At 37.6% G+C, this 16,666-nt stretch overlaps 1 protein-coding gene across 1 annotated transcript in view; it reads right to left on the bottom strand.

Moving 5' to 3' along the window:
* ALKBH8 (alkB homolog 8, tRNA methyltransferase) overlaps positions 1-16,666 on the bottom strand; it is a 42,933-nt gene that overhangs the window by 8,927 nt on the left and 17,340 nt on the right. The window contains 4 exon segments of the mRNA XM_003357273.3: positions 605-861; positions 3,671-3,822; positions 9,401-9,507; positions 15,337-15,407. Of these exon segments, the coding sequence (XP_003357321.2) occupies positions 605-861; positions 3,671-3,822; positions 9,401-9,507; positions 15,337-15,407 (587 nt within the window).

Genomic DNA, 16,666 nt, shown 5'->3' on the forward strand with positions numbered 1-16,666 from the left:
AATAAATAAATAAATAAATAAATAAAAGTCTAATCTGAGATCCCTTATTTTAAAAAAAAAAGCATTCTTATAAAATTTAACTTTGAAAATAAAGCTAACAGCTAATTGCTGATGCTAGAAATGAAGAAGTCTAAAAATGAAATGGTTCTTACCCAGAACACAGAAATTTTTAAAAAGCAGAACAAGCTCATGCATGACTCAGGTCCAATAAGAACAGATTCACCACATATACTACTGTTTTTTTTTTTTTCTTTTTCTTTTTGTCTTTTTAGGGCTGTACCTGTGGCATATGGAAGTTCCCAGGCTAGGGGCTGAATTGGAGCTGTAGCCACCAGCATGCAGCACAGTCACAACAATGCCAGATCCAAGCTGCTTCTGTGACCTACACCACAGCTCACGGCAACACTGGATCCTTAACCCACAGAGTGAGGCCAGGGATCGAACCTGCGTTCTCATGGACACTAGTCAGATTCGTTTCTGCTGAGCCAGGATGGGAACTCCAAATTTTCTGTAATGACCTAAAAACTGAGCATTATATCATGTGGAAGAAAGTGATAATAACCTTTACAAATTAAGCAGAAAGCCAGAATCAACAGTTACTTGCCATATGTAATTCCTTATTGATGCCAAGATACTTCCCATTTCCACAACCAATATCAGCAACCAATGAACCACTTGGCAAATCTTTCAAAAATGCCACGATGTGTGGCCAAGGGGTATGCCTTGTGCTGCTGAAGTGCCCAGCGATCTCTTCATAAACTCGATGGACATATTCTTGTTCCAGTTGTGAGGCTTCTTTATCATTCTCTGGAAATGATGGAGAAGTCGCCTTCATTTGGCTGTCACAAACCAAAGGATAACCTAATGATAAAAATAAGACAATGTAAACCATTTATTTTTTGTCCAAATGATTCATAAATTATGATTTTTTTCTTAAAAGAAAAAGCATTTCAATCCACACTCACTAGGTTAAGTAGGCTCTGATTTATCAGTATAAAAAAGTAGCTCTTACCTAACAAGTCCAGTTGTATATGTGAGGGGGCTAATATAAGAAGAAGGGGGAAAATCCACTTGCAACAAAATGTGACTGCAGTTCTGCATGCCTTATAATGAAGATACCTATTTTATTTGGGATTAAGGGTTCTTTTATTCAGGATAGGATCTTAATGGGCCTGGACTAACCAGAAATTTAGCAAGTAGCAAGATTTAGGGTTTTTCTCTTGGTAGGTGAAGGAGATAAATTCTGGGGGCCCTAGCTAGGACTCTCAGAAGAACAAGACCTAGAAACAAAGTATCATCTGGTAATAATCCCAAGATTTAAGGAATACTATATATCACTGTATAGATGGGGAAACTGGCATATGTAACATTAAATAATGATCCTAAAGTGACAAAGATGGTAAGTCACAGAGTCCCAACCCGAGCAGCAGAGGCTCAAGAACCCACATATTAAATGACTATACCTCCTTCCCTAGAATGAGCAAAACTCAAGAACCACCACCAAGTAGAGAAGGAAATTTAGGATACAATGTTTCAAATTAACTTCGAAGTCATTTCCTGTTCTCTACAATAATGTCTAAAACCCATTTTAAATCCTTGCCTCTTCTCTCCTACGCTATAATTTCACTTTGTGTTCAAAGTCTGTGTCACACAACAACCTTTTATGGGTGGTATACTAGAGAATAAAGGAAGAAATGTGCTCCCAGATAAACCACAGATAAGACTAAGGCAAGAATTATAAATCACATGGCAGCAAATAATTGGGCTGCAGCAGTGAAAGCTTCAAGAATCTTCCCTAAATATAACTAGAAGATGCCAAACCTAGTCCCTACTATTGTGTAACATGAAGATCTAAACATTTCAAGTGGACATTTAAGAAAAGAGTGGCCCAGAGAGTTGGAGAGCTCTAAAACTCACGTGTAGAAACAGATGGGTTATATTATGCTGGTTATATCAGAATCACAATTACCTCACAATATACATTATAATTATCTTAAACTGTCTTGGTTAAAATGTTATTCTCTTAGAAATTATGAGTATCTAAGTTATGCAAAGGGAGGATCACTTTAAATCCACACATTTTGACCAAAAGTATCCAAAAGTAGCCTTGAACTTTAAAAAAATCTGGAAACTGAATAAACAGAGCTTCTTTTAGCACCCCATACACTAAATTAATGTCCATAACAAAGAAATATTTGCATAAGAAACTTGTCTCTCCTATTGACTTCAAGTTCCTTGAGAACAAAAGCTATTCTGTATTTTTCTATACCTTGTAAAGCTACCGATAGTATTAGGTATTCAACAAATACTAAATTAATATTAAAGTTGTTTTTTCTTTAAAGTCACACCCAGCATATGGAAGTTCCCAGGCTAGGGGTCAAATTGGAACTACAGCTTAGGGCAGCACCACAGCCACAGCAACCTACGTGGCAGCTTGTGGCAATTCTGGATCCTTAACCCACTGAGTGAAGCTAGGGATTGAACCCACATCCTCATGTCAGGTTCTTAACCCACTGAACCACAACGGGAACTCTATAAATAAACATTTTTTAATCGATAAATTTTTTAAAATGTTTTAAGTCCTCAATGACACTTTTAGCAAAAGAAATAAAAACCTGTTAAAATCTATTTTACATTTCACTAACATGAAGATACCAAGTATGATGATTCCAAGTTTTCTAATAGGATATCTTATTGTTATAATATGGATATTTTAAAAAAATGTTTTTAATATAATAAATCCAAAAGTTATTGCTAAGATAAAACCCATAATTAAAATCCCTGAGATGTAAAAAGAACCTTACTATCACTGTCATTATAAAATATTACTTATAAAATGAAAGGGGTTTTTTATTCATTGAGTCTAAGAAATACAGGTCATGATGTACCTGTATAGACAATTCAAAACAGCATCTTCTTGGAGTTCCAATCATGGCTCAGCGGAAACTAATGTCACTTGTATCCACAAGGCTTTGATCCCTGGCCTCGCTCAGTGGGTTAAGGATCTGGCATTGCCATGAGCTGCAGTGTGGTCACAGGTGTGGCTTGGATCCCATGTTGCTGTGGCTGTGGCGTAGGCCAGAGGCTACAGCTCCAAGTCAACCCCTAGCCTGGGAACCTCCATATGCCACAGGTGCGACCCTAAAAAAACAAAAACAAAACAAAACAAAACAAAACAAAAAAAACAGCATTTTCTTCACAAGTTTTTCAATACTCCTTTCCAAACTGACTAAAACATAAACGACTGTTTATCCCCTAAAGTTATCTATTTACTATAAATGATTTGTCATCTCCAACCTCCCTGTTGGGTTAATGAGACATAATTTAGAAACCTGACAAATTGTTTTCCAAAAAACCCTATTTTTGTACAAATGATATTTAATGTCCCCAAACTGCAGCACTCTTAATTGTGACTTCAATAAAATATTTATTTGGAACTCAACTATGCTTGAGGAAAATAAGGATGAATAAGATGCAATCTTTGCCCTCAAAGAATATAAACTCTAATGGGGATGGTTAAGAAAAAGTATATGAAGTACAAAATACAGGCAGAAGATGGGAAATGCCATTACAGAAGTTAAGACAAAGCTCTTCTCAGTTTCTGAGGGAACTTTAGATTTTCATACTATATTTACTCCATTTTAGAGTAGAACCAAAATTATGTACTTACTACAATTACAAGGTGTTTGCCTCACTTTCCTAAATGTAAATGATGTCCGTATTCCTCTCTTGTTTAAAGTTAAGTCTTCAACATCACCGGTGATAATTCCACTTTTGTGACCCCTGGATGCTTGAACAGTATCAAATTTTCTGGGTGTGATTCTAAAAACAACAGTCAAATTCATTTATTTAACACTGTATTCATAAAAATATTTCAGGTCCTTTAAAAATATTAAGGGAATAGAATAAATCTAGAATTTATTACAAATATCTATTAGATTCCCTGAATTGCTAAGCACACAGGAAAAACAAAACAAAACAAAGAAATAGAAGTTTCTGTCTTTTAAGAAATTATCTCTAGGGTAATCATTAAAAGAATTTAGGCGATGGAGTTCCCATCATGGCTCAGTGGTTAATCTGACTAAGAACCATGAGGTTGCGGGTTTGATCCCTGGCCTGCTCAGTGGGTTAAGAATCTGGCATTGCCGTGAGCTATTGTGTTGGTCGCAGACGCGGCTCGGATCCCGAGTTGCCGTGGCTCTGGTGTAGGCTGGTGGCTACAGCTCTGATTCAACCCCTAGCCTGGGAATCTCCTTGTGCATGGGAGCGGCCCTAGAAAAGGCAAAAAGGCAAAAAGACAAAAAGACAAAAAAAAAAAAAAAAGAATTTAGGCAAACAAACTCTTCAAGGGGAAAACAGAATAATAACAAACATTTAATTTATACCAATTCCAAAGAAGGAAAAAACCAAGGAACTGATGAGACAAAGAATAAACAGATGGTAAATATAAATTCAGTATCAGTAATTAGGTTAAATGTAAAAGGACTAAAAAAATCCAATTATAGAATTTCAGACTGGATTTGTTAAAAAATCCAACTATATGCAACAGACACCTTATAAACAACAGAGAAGAGTTGAAAATAAAACAATAAAAAAAGATAAAACATAAAGAAAACAAATATTTTGCATATACCTAGGAAAACCAAAAGAAAAGTGGTATGGCTATACTAATCAGACAAATTAGACTTTAAGGCAAATAATATAAGAGATAAAAAGGATCATTTCTGAATGATTAACAGGGTCAATTCAACAGAAAGATATAAAAACCCTATATATTTGTATGCACCTAACTAATAGCATAGCCTAAAAATATATAAAGCAAAAAATAAAATAAACAAACAAAAACTAAAAGGAGAAGCAGACAAATAGAAAATTCTAATTGGAATTTCTAGTATATCTTTCTCAGTAAGTGAAATCTAGTTGAGTCAAGGATATCAACATGAGAAAACAACAGATAATAGCACCAAAAAGTATATGATTAATAAGTAAAACAAAGATTGAAAATTAAAAAGACTGAGAATTACAGCCATTGTAGACTGTAAGAAAGTTTAAAGGGAATCTTGAAAGTATGATCAAATTTTTGAACAGGAAAAAAGGAATCATTTGGCCTCTTCAAAGTTAAATTTACAGAGTAAAACGCCCAGATCTTATATGCACAGTTCAATGAATTTTGACAAACGTACAAAAACATGGAGCCGCTATCTCAATTAAGATATAGAACATTTCCAGCTAGCCAAGGAAATTCCCGTGTCCCTTTCTAGTCAATCTTTCCCCACCTCAAGGCAACCACTATTCTGACTCTTCAGGTTTCTATCAGTTTAGTTTTACGTGTTCTTTTTTTGGGAGGGTGGATGGGTGGGAGGTACCCACACCTGCACCATGTGAAAGTTCCTGGGCCAGGGACTGAACCCAAACCATAGCAGTTGACAATGCCAGGTCCTTAACTAACTGAGCCACCAGGGAACTCTTGAGTTTTTTCTGTTCTTGAATTTCATGTACATTTGGTACTATCTTATGTCTGGCTTTGTCCATTCAACATAAACATTTTGAGATTCAGCCATGTTCTTGGTGTTTTGATAGCTCACTGTTTTTTAAATCACTGAGTAAAATTTCATTACATGAACGTACCATAGTTTATCCAAAATCTCCTATTTATTGAAATTTTGGTATTCCTAGTTTGGGGACTATTACAAATAGTCCTGTGAACACTGTTATACACATTTTTTTCAGGTGTATACTTTTATTACTCTTGGGTAATAAAAGAAATTGGTGGGTCATAGACTAATTACTAGTTTTCCAAGATGGTTGCAAACAATTTTACATTCCTACCAGCAACATGTGAAAGGTTCTGGCTGCTTGACATTCTCACAAACACTTAGTGTTGTCTCAGTTTTAAATTTTAGCCATTTTAGCAGGTGGCAAGTGCCATGAAATTGCAGTTTAATTAATTAAGTAATTAATTTGTTTTTTATCTTTTTAGTGCCACACCCTCAGCATATGGAAGTTCCCAGGCTACGGGGTCAAATCAGAGCTGCAGCTGCTGGCCTACACCACAGCCACAGCAACACCAGATACAAGCTGCATCTGTGACCTAAACCCAGCCTGAAGCAACACTGGATTGTTAACCCACTGAGCAAGGCCAGGGATCGAACCCATATCCTCACAGACACTATGTTGGGTTTTTAACCCACTGAGCCATAATAGGAACTCCTTTTTCTTTTATAGTAAGTGCATTTTGAAATCTTTCTTTAAAAAAAAAAAAAAGAAAGAAAGAAAGAAAAGAAAAAGAAAAAAAAACTTTGCTTACCCCAAAGTTGAAAAAATATTCTCTTGTATTTTCTTTCAGACATCTCAGTTTTTGCTTTTACATTTAAACCTATGAGTGACCCCATATTAATTTTTGTAAATGGTGTGAGGTAGATCAAGGTTCACTTTATTTCTACATGGATCTCCCAGGTGTCCTAGCACCATCTGTTGAAAATTTTTTTTTCCATACTGAATTGCGTTGATGTCTTTGTCAAAAATCAACTGACTATATCTATGAATATATTCTGTCCTACTGTACAAACATACTACACTCTTTGACTAAGTAGCTTTATATATTCTAAGTCTTAAAAATCATGCAGAGTAAATCTTCCAACATTGTTCTTCTGTTTCAAGACTGTTTCAGTTATTCCAGATTTCACATTTCCTGATAAATTCTGAATACACTTACCAATTTCTACAAAAAAGTCTTTTAAAATTCTGATTTGAATTACATTAAATCATTAGGTCAATTTGGGAACAATTGATATCTTAACTCTATTAAGTTCCCTGTCCGTGATTATGACATCTCTATCTCTTCATTTATTTTGGTCTTCTGTAATTTCTCTCAGTGATGCTTTACAATTTTTGGTGTATATATGCTGTGTATATTTTGTTAAATTTATTCCTAGGACTTAAATCTTCTGAAGCCAAGTTTTCTGCTTGATTTACTCTCACAAGGCTATCTGCCTGTCAAAGTGGGTTTCATATTCACAGGGAAAGTACTAATAAGCCCGAAAGATCTCAGCAAATTACAAAATAGCATAATTTTATGCTAAAGTTGTTTACCTCTTTATCAAGAATCAGATGTTTACTACATGTCTAGGAAAGAGAAAGACTAACCATATAATTAAAATGGATTTGATCCTAAAATGAACTAATATGATGTATTTCAATTTTCAGCCTTCATTTGATCATTGTTATACTGTTTCATTCAATCTGTTGTTAGAATCAGAATCCCCAAAAGGCAACAAGAGCAAAAATAAACAAGAGGGACTATATCAAACAAAAAGGCTTCTTCTGAACAACAAAGGAAACCATCAAGCAAATGAAAAGGAAACCTGTGGAATTCCTGTGGAATGGGAATTCTTACAGCATGGAAGAAAATACTTGTAAATGATATACCCAATAAAGAGTTAATACCCAAAAAATATCAAGAACTGATGGGGGCCAAGATGGCAGAGTAGGAAGACACCGGGTTCACCTCCTCCATGGCACCAAAATTAACAACATTTACAGAGCAACATGAATCAGAACAACCTGAACACTAGCAGGAAAGATCGTCCACAAATAAAGATATAAAGAAGGAACCACAATGAGATGGGCAGAAAGGGGAGAGGTGGCAAAGTCAAGAATCATGTTCCTGGGGTCTGAGCCCAACATCAGGCTCCCCAGCCTGAAGGCTGCACTTGGAAGACAAAGCCCCAGAGCGTGTACTGAAGGTCCATGTTACTTTCCAGAAAGCCAGAGGGCTGTGGGAAAAAAGACTCCACTCTGAAAAGGCACCACAAAACTCACATACTCTGGGACCCAGGGCAGAGGCAGTAATTAGAAAGCAGCCTGAGTCAAACCCACTTACTGATCTTAAAGAACCTTTCAGAGAGGAAGAGGCAACTGGGACTTACTTGGGGACAAGGACACTGGCAGCAGCCACTTTGGGGAGCTCTTCCTACCATGAGGACGTTGGTGCTGGCAACTGCTTTTAGAATCTTCCTTCCTGCTTATTAGGGTGAGGACCTGGCCCCATCCTCCAACCAGTAAGAACCAGGCCTGGGACACTTCAGCCAGGCAGGTAGCTGGGTGGGAACACAGCCCCATCCACCAGCAGGATGACTGCCTTAGGACCCCTTGAGCTCTCAGCTCTGTCCCAGCCCACCAGAGGGCCCAGGACTAGCCCCACCCATCAGCTGGCCAGGACACCCAGGCCTTGCCCTATGTACCAATGAGCTGAAACCAACGCCAAGATACCTGGGGCTCCTCAGCCAACTGTGTCAGGGAGTGGCCCAGCCCACCAGTAGCTGGACACTAGCTCCAGAACCCCCCAGGGCTCCACAGCCAGCCACCTCCTGAATTAATCTACATTATTACCAAGAACAAATCAAAATATTTTCATGACATAGGCCCACAGAAAGTAATTTCTTATTTTGTATTTGCCATACTACCATTATTCTTCAAGTTTAAATATTATCAAGAGTAAAAATCTTTGAACCTAAAAAAAAAAAAAAAAAAAAAAAATGCAAATTTTCTCAAAATTCTAGGAATACTTTAAACCACTGGATCACATCACCATTTTTAATTACTGAAAATGAAAGTGAAAATACTTTAAATGGTCATGAAAAAAAAATCAAATTTAATTTGTAGCGCACAGAATCAGGCCATCTGTTTTTTTGTGTTACACATCTCAGGAGCCAGAGTTTGCAAAGCCCTGACAGAGACAATATTCTTGCTCTTAAAAAAAATATGCAGTGAAGCATGTAAGGGTAAAGGGTCATGATGTCAGAAACTTACTCTCAAATGATTCAGCTTTTGCTTTTTGGAATTCCTGTTGTGGCTCAGCAGAAACGAATCTGACTAGCATCCATGAGGACTTGGGTTCGATCCCTGGCCTCACTCAGAGGGTTAAGGATCCCTCATTACCATGAACTGTGGTGTAGGTCACAGATGTGGCTCAGATCCTGCACATCTGTGGCTGTGGTGTAGGCCAGTGGCTACAGCTCTGATTCAGTCCCTAGCCTGGGAACCTCCATATGCTGTGGGTGCTGCTCTAAAAAGATTAAAAAAAAAAAAAAAAAAGATTCAGCAAAAATAATGATAATGACACCATGCAAGAGAGAAAACACATGGCAAAATATTCACAATTGGTAAACCTATGTGAAAGGTGAAGGGAATTCACCACACTATGTTTCAGCTTTTCTTTAAATTTGAATTGTTTTTCAAAATAAAAGATTTTTAAAGGCTATTAGATGTCCCTGGGGGTTTAAACCCAGAAGCCTCAACATGCAAGCCTGGGGCGTGGTTCTGGATGCTCAGAAAAAAAAGACTGAGAACTGTCAGAAAGCAAAAGGTATCCTGTCATTAACGTCATTTCAGTACATACCCATGGGTCCAAAGATATCTAGATTCTCCTGTCATCACCAGCAAACTCCGACAGGGCAACATAACTGGCACTGTGATACCATCTGGGTGCTTAAAATCCATGACAATCTTGAAGTAAAGACAAAAGCATAAACGTCAATCCAAAATGTACTGTACTCCAAGGATAAGAATGATTCATTGATTCTCACTATCTCTCTAGACTAAGAGAGATTAAAACATGACAATGCTTATAGAATAGCATAGCACAGTCATTCTCAAAACTATAGTGCACCCAGGAATTAGGTGAATGGCTAAGATACACACTTAGTCCATAGGGAGACTCAGCAGGTCTGCAGTGAGGATAAGGAATCTGCACATCTAACAATCCCCTAGGGAAACTATGATGTAAGCGGTCTGAGAAGCACACATACTGTGCAAACACTAGGATAGGGATCAAATGCAAGGACTTAGGAAATAAAACATTTGCGTCTGGCTTTTTCATTTACTGAAATTTCTAACTATTGCTTGGTCTTTCTGGTGGACTGGCCCCTATCCTGGAACCCATCAAAAGTCATCTCATTAGAACAGAAGACACTGCTATCACCTAGGAAATTCCAGGTTTAGGAGCTTTGTGTCAGGAACCGGACCAAAAGACCAAATATTAGATCAAAAGATGCTCCTAGCATTTTTTTTTTCTCCTTTTTTCTTGTTAGGGCCATATGTGCAGAATATGGAAGTTCCCAGGCTAGGGGGTGAATTGGAGCTTTAGCCACCAGCCTATGCCACAGCCACAACAACTCAGTATCCGAGCTGTGTCTGCCACCTACACCACAGCTCACGGCAATGCTGGATCCTTAAACCACTGAGCGAGGTCAGGAATCAAATCCACGTCCTCATGGATACTACTCAGGTTTGTTACCGCTGAGCCACAATGGGTACTCCGCTCCTATCATTCTTGCCATTAGGAAACTACAAGGGTTTTAGGAGCTCTGTTTCAGGAACTGGGGGCAGAGACCAATATATATATTTTTTCTATTATCCTACAGGTCCACAATGTGAGAGTATAGGTTTTCTTAATTTAAAGAAGTAACTTTTATAAAATTAAATGTATACTTTCTATGAAAATCAAATTTTCCCTAAAACATTCCATCATGAAAATAAAGTATCATCAATATCATAATATATGTATTTTAAAAATAATTCTTGTTAAAGACAAAAAAGATTTTTTTCAAAGATTCATTAAGGATTCACAATCAATATGCTTCCCTGTGAGTGCCAAATTCTTTTGCTCTGTGACAGCTCTGCTCCACAGGAGCTTTTTTCAATTACTCTTCTTGGCTTTATCTATTTTCTTTATTTTTTGAGGTGTTAGAGTCAATAAAGATCAAGTTCCCAACAAGCTCATGGTGAGACAGAGGATAAGGGGCAGGGGGAAATCTTTGAAAGAATGACACAGCCATTGAGGATACAACAAAAACTGGTTAGAATCAATCAGGTTCAAGGTTGCAGAAGATTCAGACTTCCAGAGGAACCAGAGCCCCATTATGCACCCACTGTAATACATCAGCAGCTGAAAGACATGCCCACAGGCACCAAGACTGATCATAAAGGCCAAAAGGTGGGCAGTTTCTGGAAATCTCCACCCCTTCTCCAACATAGTGAGACTGTCTCTCCCTCCCACTTGTTAGTGTATATAATTACCCAGCCCATTAAAAACTAACACCCTCACAGACCAAGGCCTGTTCTTGCTTTTTGAGACAGATCACATTCAAATAAACTGACTTTTGCTGAACTATGGCTAGCTCTAGAATTCTTCCTGTGCAAAGGCAAGGACCCTCACGTGACAGCTTCTCCCAGGAACTCTCCTGCAACTTGGGACATAATCATCTTCTCACACCGGCTTCTGCAACATGCCTGAGGATAAATGTCCAGTTCAAAGCAAACAAGCAGCCCCCCCCCCACCACATTCTGATTTTACAAAACCTTTAACACAGTCAAAATACAACTGACATAAAACCCCAGACATAGCTATCACTCTATCACTCAAGTAAAGATAAGATGCATAACAGAAAAGTACATGAAACAGATCTCCTCCATGTTGGCTTAAAAGGAAAATGAAAAAAATAAAATGCTACTGGGAACACTTCTGAGGAAGAAGACAAACTTAATCCTGATCCTGATTGGTTAAAAACAGGCTGAAATCATTAACCTTTTGAAATCCTTAAGGGTGTATCTGCAAGAGACAATAAGACCTAGTCAGGAAGATGAGCTGAGACCTATGGCATGTAAGAGTGATCCTGCGAGTACCTGATGCAGGCGCTAAATACCACTGGGGCCTAAAGGAACTTATTTCTCATTGCTTCCGAGAGAGGGTGTGAGAAGTAGAGCATCATTTGATGTTTCTGGTATGAAAACTTTCCTAGTTGATCAGGTACCATGTATGCATTTAGGGGACGTACCATGGAACATTTTTACAGTATTGCATATGTGAAATAAGCAAAATTCAATCAAACTAAAAGTTTAAAAGAAAATACAAGCAAATCTAATCTATAGCACATGCCAGCAAATTCCACCTTTCAAACAGAAAACTAGATCTCAGCTACTGAATAATAAAGTCTACCTTCTCTTCCTCTTCACCCCCAAATACAGGTGACCCTGAATGGTTTTGTGTGGTTGGGCTCAACTGGAATGTAAAATAAAAATAGACAGTATCTTTTGGTTTAATGGTCTAAACACATTGCCAGGAATTTCCATCGTGGCTCAGCAGAAACGAACCTGACTAGGATCCATGAGGACGCAGGTTCAATTCCCGGCCTTGCTCAGTGAGTTAACGATCTGGCGTTGCCATGAGCTGTGATGTAGTTGCAGACCGGCTTGGATCTGATGTTTCTGCAGCTGTGGCGTAGGCCATTATCCACTACAGCTCCAATTCGACCCCTAGCCTGGCAATCTCCACATGTCATGGGTGTGGCCCTAAGAAGACCGGAAAAAAAATTGCCAAATGTCATAATAGAGAGCAAAATACACATTGCACAGCAGAAAAATAAGCTTGAAAATGAAAAGATGCTAAATTGGAGGCATTTTAGCCATCACTGAAGTCAACAGCTTAAACACCTGTGAGATAATATGATTATGTTTATGTGTTTGCACTGAGACCACTTGCTATCAGCTCTCATCATTGTAGCTTCATTCATTCGCAAGAACTGTGAGGTGAAATCCACCATCACCCAAAAATAGGCTCTCACAATAAGAGTCAATCACAAATCACTTCACTAAAATTAACTTTTACTTTGTATAAGGCTACAAAGGTAATGAAACATTTTAGCTTAAATGATTTAAAAAAAACTTACCCTTATTTACGTGTTAGGTTCTGTCTAATAGATTATACTCTACAAATATTCTGGGGTGAATAAATGAATAAGTTCATCATTAAATAATTCATTTGAAAAAAATAGGTGGTATATCTTACATTCTTAAAGAGAAGGCTTCCTAAATTCCATTTATTTATGTCCTGGGCTTTCTTCCTTAAGCAAAATAAATCACCAGATTCATATACACAGATAACCGAAATGAGATAGCTAGCATAACAAGAACAATAGTAGTCAAAAGTATATCTATTCCTGAGGACCCCCAGATTGTTCCCACAGACCCACCACAGGCTTAGCGTAGACTATACAATGCTACACAATGAATTATTACTTCACCACCTGTTAAAATGGCAATTATCAAAAAGAAAGAAATAACAAGTGTTGGCAAGGATAAGGGAAAAAGGCAACACTTGTGCACTGTTGGCAGGAATATAAACTGGTGCAGCCACTAAAGAAAATAGTATGAAAGTTCCCTGAAAAAAAAAAAAAAGGAATTCCCTGATGGCCTAGTGGGTTAAGGATCTGGAGTTGAAGTCACTGCTGTGATGTGAGTTCAATCCCTGACCCAGAAACTTCCATATGCCATTGGTGCAGACAAAAAAAAAAAAAAAAATTAAAAATAGAACTACCATATGATCCAACTATTCCATTCCTGAGTATTATCCAAAGGAAACAAAAATACTAACCTGAAAAGATATGTGCTCCCCTGTGTGCAGTATTATTTACAAGAGCCAATGGAAACAATCCAAGTGTCCATTAACGGATGAATGGATAAAGAAAATGAGAGGTATACACACACAATATTATTCAGCCATAAAAAAGGAGATCTTGCTATTTGTGATAACATGGGTGCACCTAGAGGTACACTTATGGTACATGAGATAAGTCAGAGAAAGACGAATACTACCTGATCTCACTTGTATGTGGAATCTAAAAACAAAAACCAAAAATGAATAAATCTAACAAAACAGAAGCAGACCAGATACAGAGAACTGATGGGAGGAGGAAGGGGGGGCTGAATTAAATAGGTTAGGGAAAGCAAGGGATACAAACTTCCAAACTTACAAAATAAATTATAGTCATAGGGATGTAATGTACAACACAGCGAGCATAGCCAATAGTACTATAACTTTGTTCAGCAACAGATGGTAACTAGACTTATCATGGTAATCGTTTTACAATGTACAAAAATTTCAAATTACTATTTCACGTACATGAAACTAATATAATACTGTAAGTCAATTATACTTTAATTTTTTAAAAAAACTGGCGGGAGGAACGTCCCAGAGACACCAAATGAAGAAAATGATTACAGCAGAAAATACCAGTAAATAATATTTATGCCCAGGAACAAGATCAGATTTTGAAACAAACTACAGTTAGATTGGATGACCTTGTATTACAAAGATTTTTCTATATTTGAAATTCTGATTTCTATCTAAAATTTTATCTGCAGTTTCCATGGATTGCTTCTGATAACTTCTTCAGCAGTTCAAGTAAAAAGTGCAACTACAGAAACAAACCAATGAAAAAAACATGAATCTCTTATTTTTCATCTGTAAGAATAAGGTTATTACCTCTACTGCTCAAAGTTTTTGAAGAGACTGAATAATGTATGTAAAAGAGTTTATCAAAATTCTAGATTAAAAAACTACGTTTTAGTTTTCTCTACCGATAGCCTGCAGCTCCTACCTTTTACCACTAGATGGCAATGCTGCTTCAGTAAATTGTTGCACCAAGGGACGTCTGGATTTTACTTCACTTTTAAAAGTAAAATAATTTACAGGACTTTTCCTGGCATCTGATGAACTGACAGATAAAACTTTGGACATATGGAGTTCCCGCCATGGCTCAGTGGTTAACGAATCTGACTAGGAACCATGAGGTCTCGGGTTCAATCCCTGGCCTCGCTCAGTGGGTTAAGGATCTGGCATTGCCATGAGCTGTGGTATAGGTTGCAGATGCGGCTCAGATCCCCGTTGCTGTGGCTCTGGTGTTGCCTGGCTCTGGTGTAGGCCATTGGCTACAGCTCTGATTAGACCCCCAGGCTGGGAACCTCCATATGCTGTGGGTACAGCCCTAGAAAAGACATAAAGACAAAAAAAAAAAACTTTGGACATCTACAACTACACATTCTGTAAGAAATGAAAGTGCTAATGATGCTTGTACATTTCTTTTTTTCTTTTTTTTTTTTTTTTTTTTTTGTCTTTTTGCTATCTCTTTGGGCCGCTCCCACGGCACATGGAGGTTCCCAGGCTAGGTAGGGGTCAAATCGGAGCTATAGCCACCGGCCTATGCCAGAGCCACAGCAACGCAGGATCCGAGCCACGTCTGCAACCTGCACCACAGCTCATGGCAACGCCGGATCGTTAACCCACTGAGCAAGGGCAGGGACCGATCCCGCAACCTCATGGTTCCTAGTCGGATTCGTTAACCACTGTGCCACAACGGGAACTCCAATGCCTGTACATTTCATTTGAAAAATCTTAATTCATTTCAACTAAGAAATATGAGAAATCCTATGAAAAGAGCATTGTATAAGGTAAAATATTTGTTGACAGCTAATAGAAATAAATGTCTTATTACTTACCTCTGACCCCAAACTTAGAGAAATTATCTCATCCTCAAAAGCAGAGTGTGTGTCGATGTGAGCAGGAATCCCTGAGATGGAAGACAGGGTAACACATCACTTCCATTTTCCTTTTAGTAGGTTTAAGATGACTCTAAATACAGCCTCACAGTATTATGTGACAATATCATTCAATAATCAGGATTGTACTTTAGTTAAAAGGAAACATTTAAGGTGATTGTGAATAAAATTTAAAAAATCTAAACTAAAAATGTAACTTTATGTTAAAGTGCCATTGGGACTGGATTGTAAAATCAAGACTTGAGTCACTGCTTAACTAGGACATATCCCAGCCTGAGGAAGTTGTGAAAGATAACAAAGTCATTTTTCCCTTGAACATTGGATTCCCAAGTACTTGCAGAACAAAAGCAGCCAGGAGTGAAGATTAATCTTATCAATAATTAAGATATATCTTCCTCCATCAATCTCTTAATCTATGGTAACTGAGTATCTCTTTCTTGAAAGGAATTTTGCTACACAGTAAGAGTACATAAAGCTAATAATAAGATACATTCCTGTCCTCAATGGAAAGACCAATAGGCAAATATCACATTGTGATAAATGCAGAAAAATAAAATAAAAATAAAATAAAATAAAATAAAAACACAACTCCTGCCATTATTAAAACACTTAAGATCATTTGATTACTACAAATATTAGATGAAGATGCTAATAAGTGCAAAAAATCAATAATCTAAAGATTTTTCACTAAAACAGCACCCTAGAATTGTCTTCCACATTCTCAACAAAAGAGAAAGAAAAGCAAAATAATCCAACCAATTAGCCTTCTCACTATCTGTAAAGCATTTGGTTTCTTCTACTATACATGCCTTCTTTTATTATAGTTGATTTACAGTGTTCCTTCAATTTCTATTGTATAGCAAAGTGGCCCAGCCACACATACATCCTTTTTTTTCTTCTTCTTCCTATTATCTTCCATCATGTTCTAACCCAAGAGATTGGGCACAGTTCCTTCTGTTGTACAGTAAGACCCCATTACCCACCCTTTTCAAATGTAATAGATTGTATCTACTAACCCCAAACTCCTCATCAGTCCCCCTCTTTCCCCCCTCCTCATGGCAAACACAAGGCTGCTCTCCATATCCGTGATCTTTTTCTGTTTTGTAGATAGATCATCCATGCCGTATTTTAGACTCCACATATAAGTGATATCATGTGGTGTTTTTATTGTCATTATTCTAGGAGGTGGATCAAACAAGATGTTGCTGTGATTTATGTCAAAGAGCATTAACAATGGGGAATTCCCGTCGTGGCTCAGAGGAAATGAATC

Source organism: Sus scrofa, chromosome 9 (assembly GCF_000003025.6).
Source record: "Sus scrofa isolate TJ Tabasco breed Duroc chromosome 9, Sscrofa11.1, whole genome shotgun sequence".
In the NCBI taxonomy this organism is placed as follows: Eukaryota; Metazoa; Chordata; class Mammalia; order Artiodactyla; family Suidae; genus Sus; species Sus scrofa.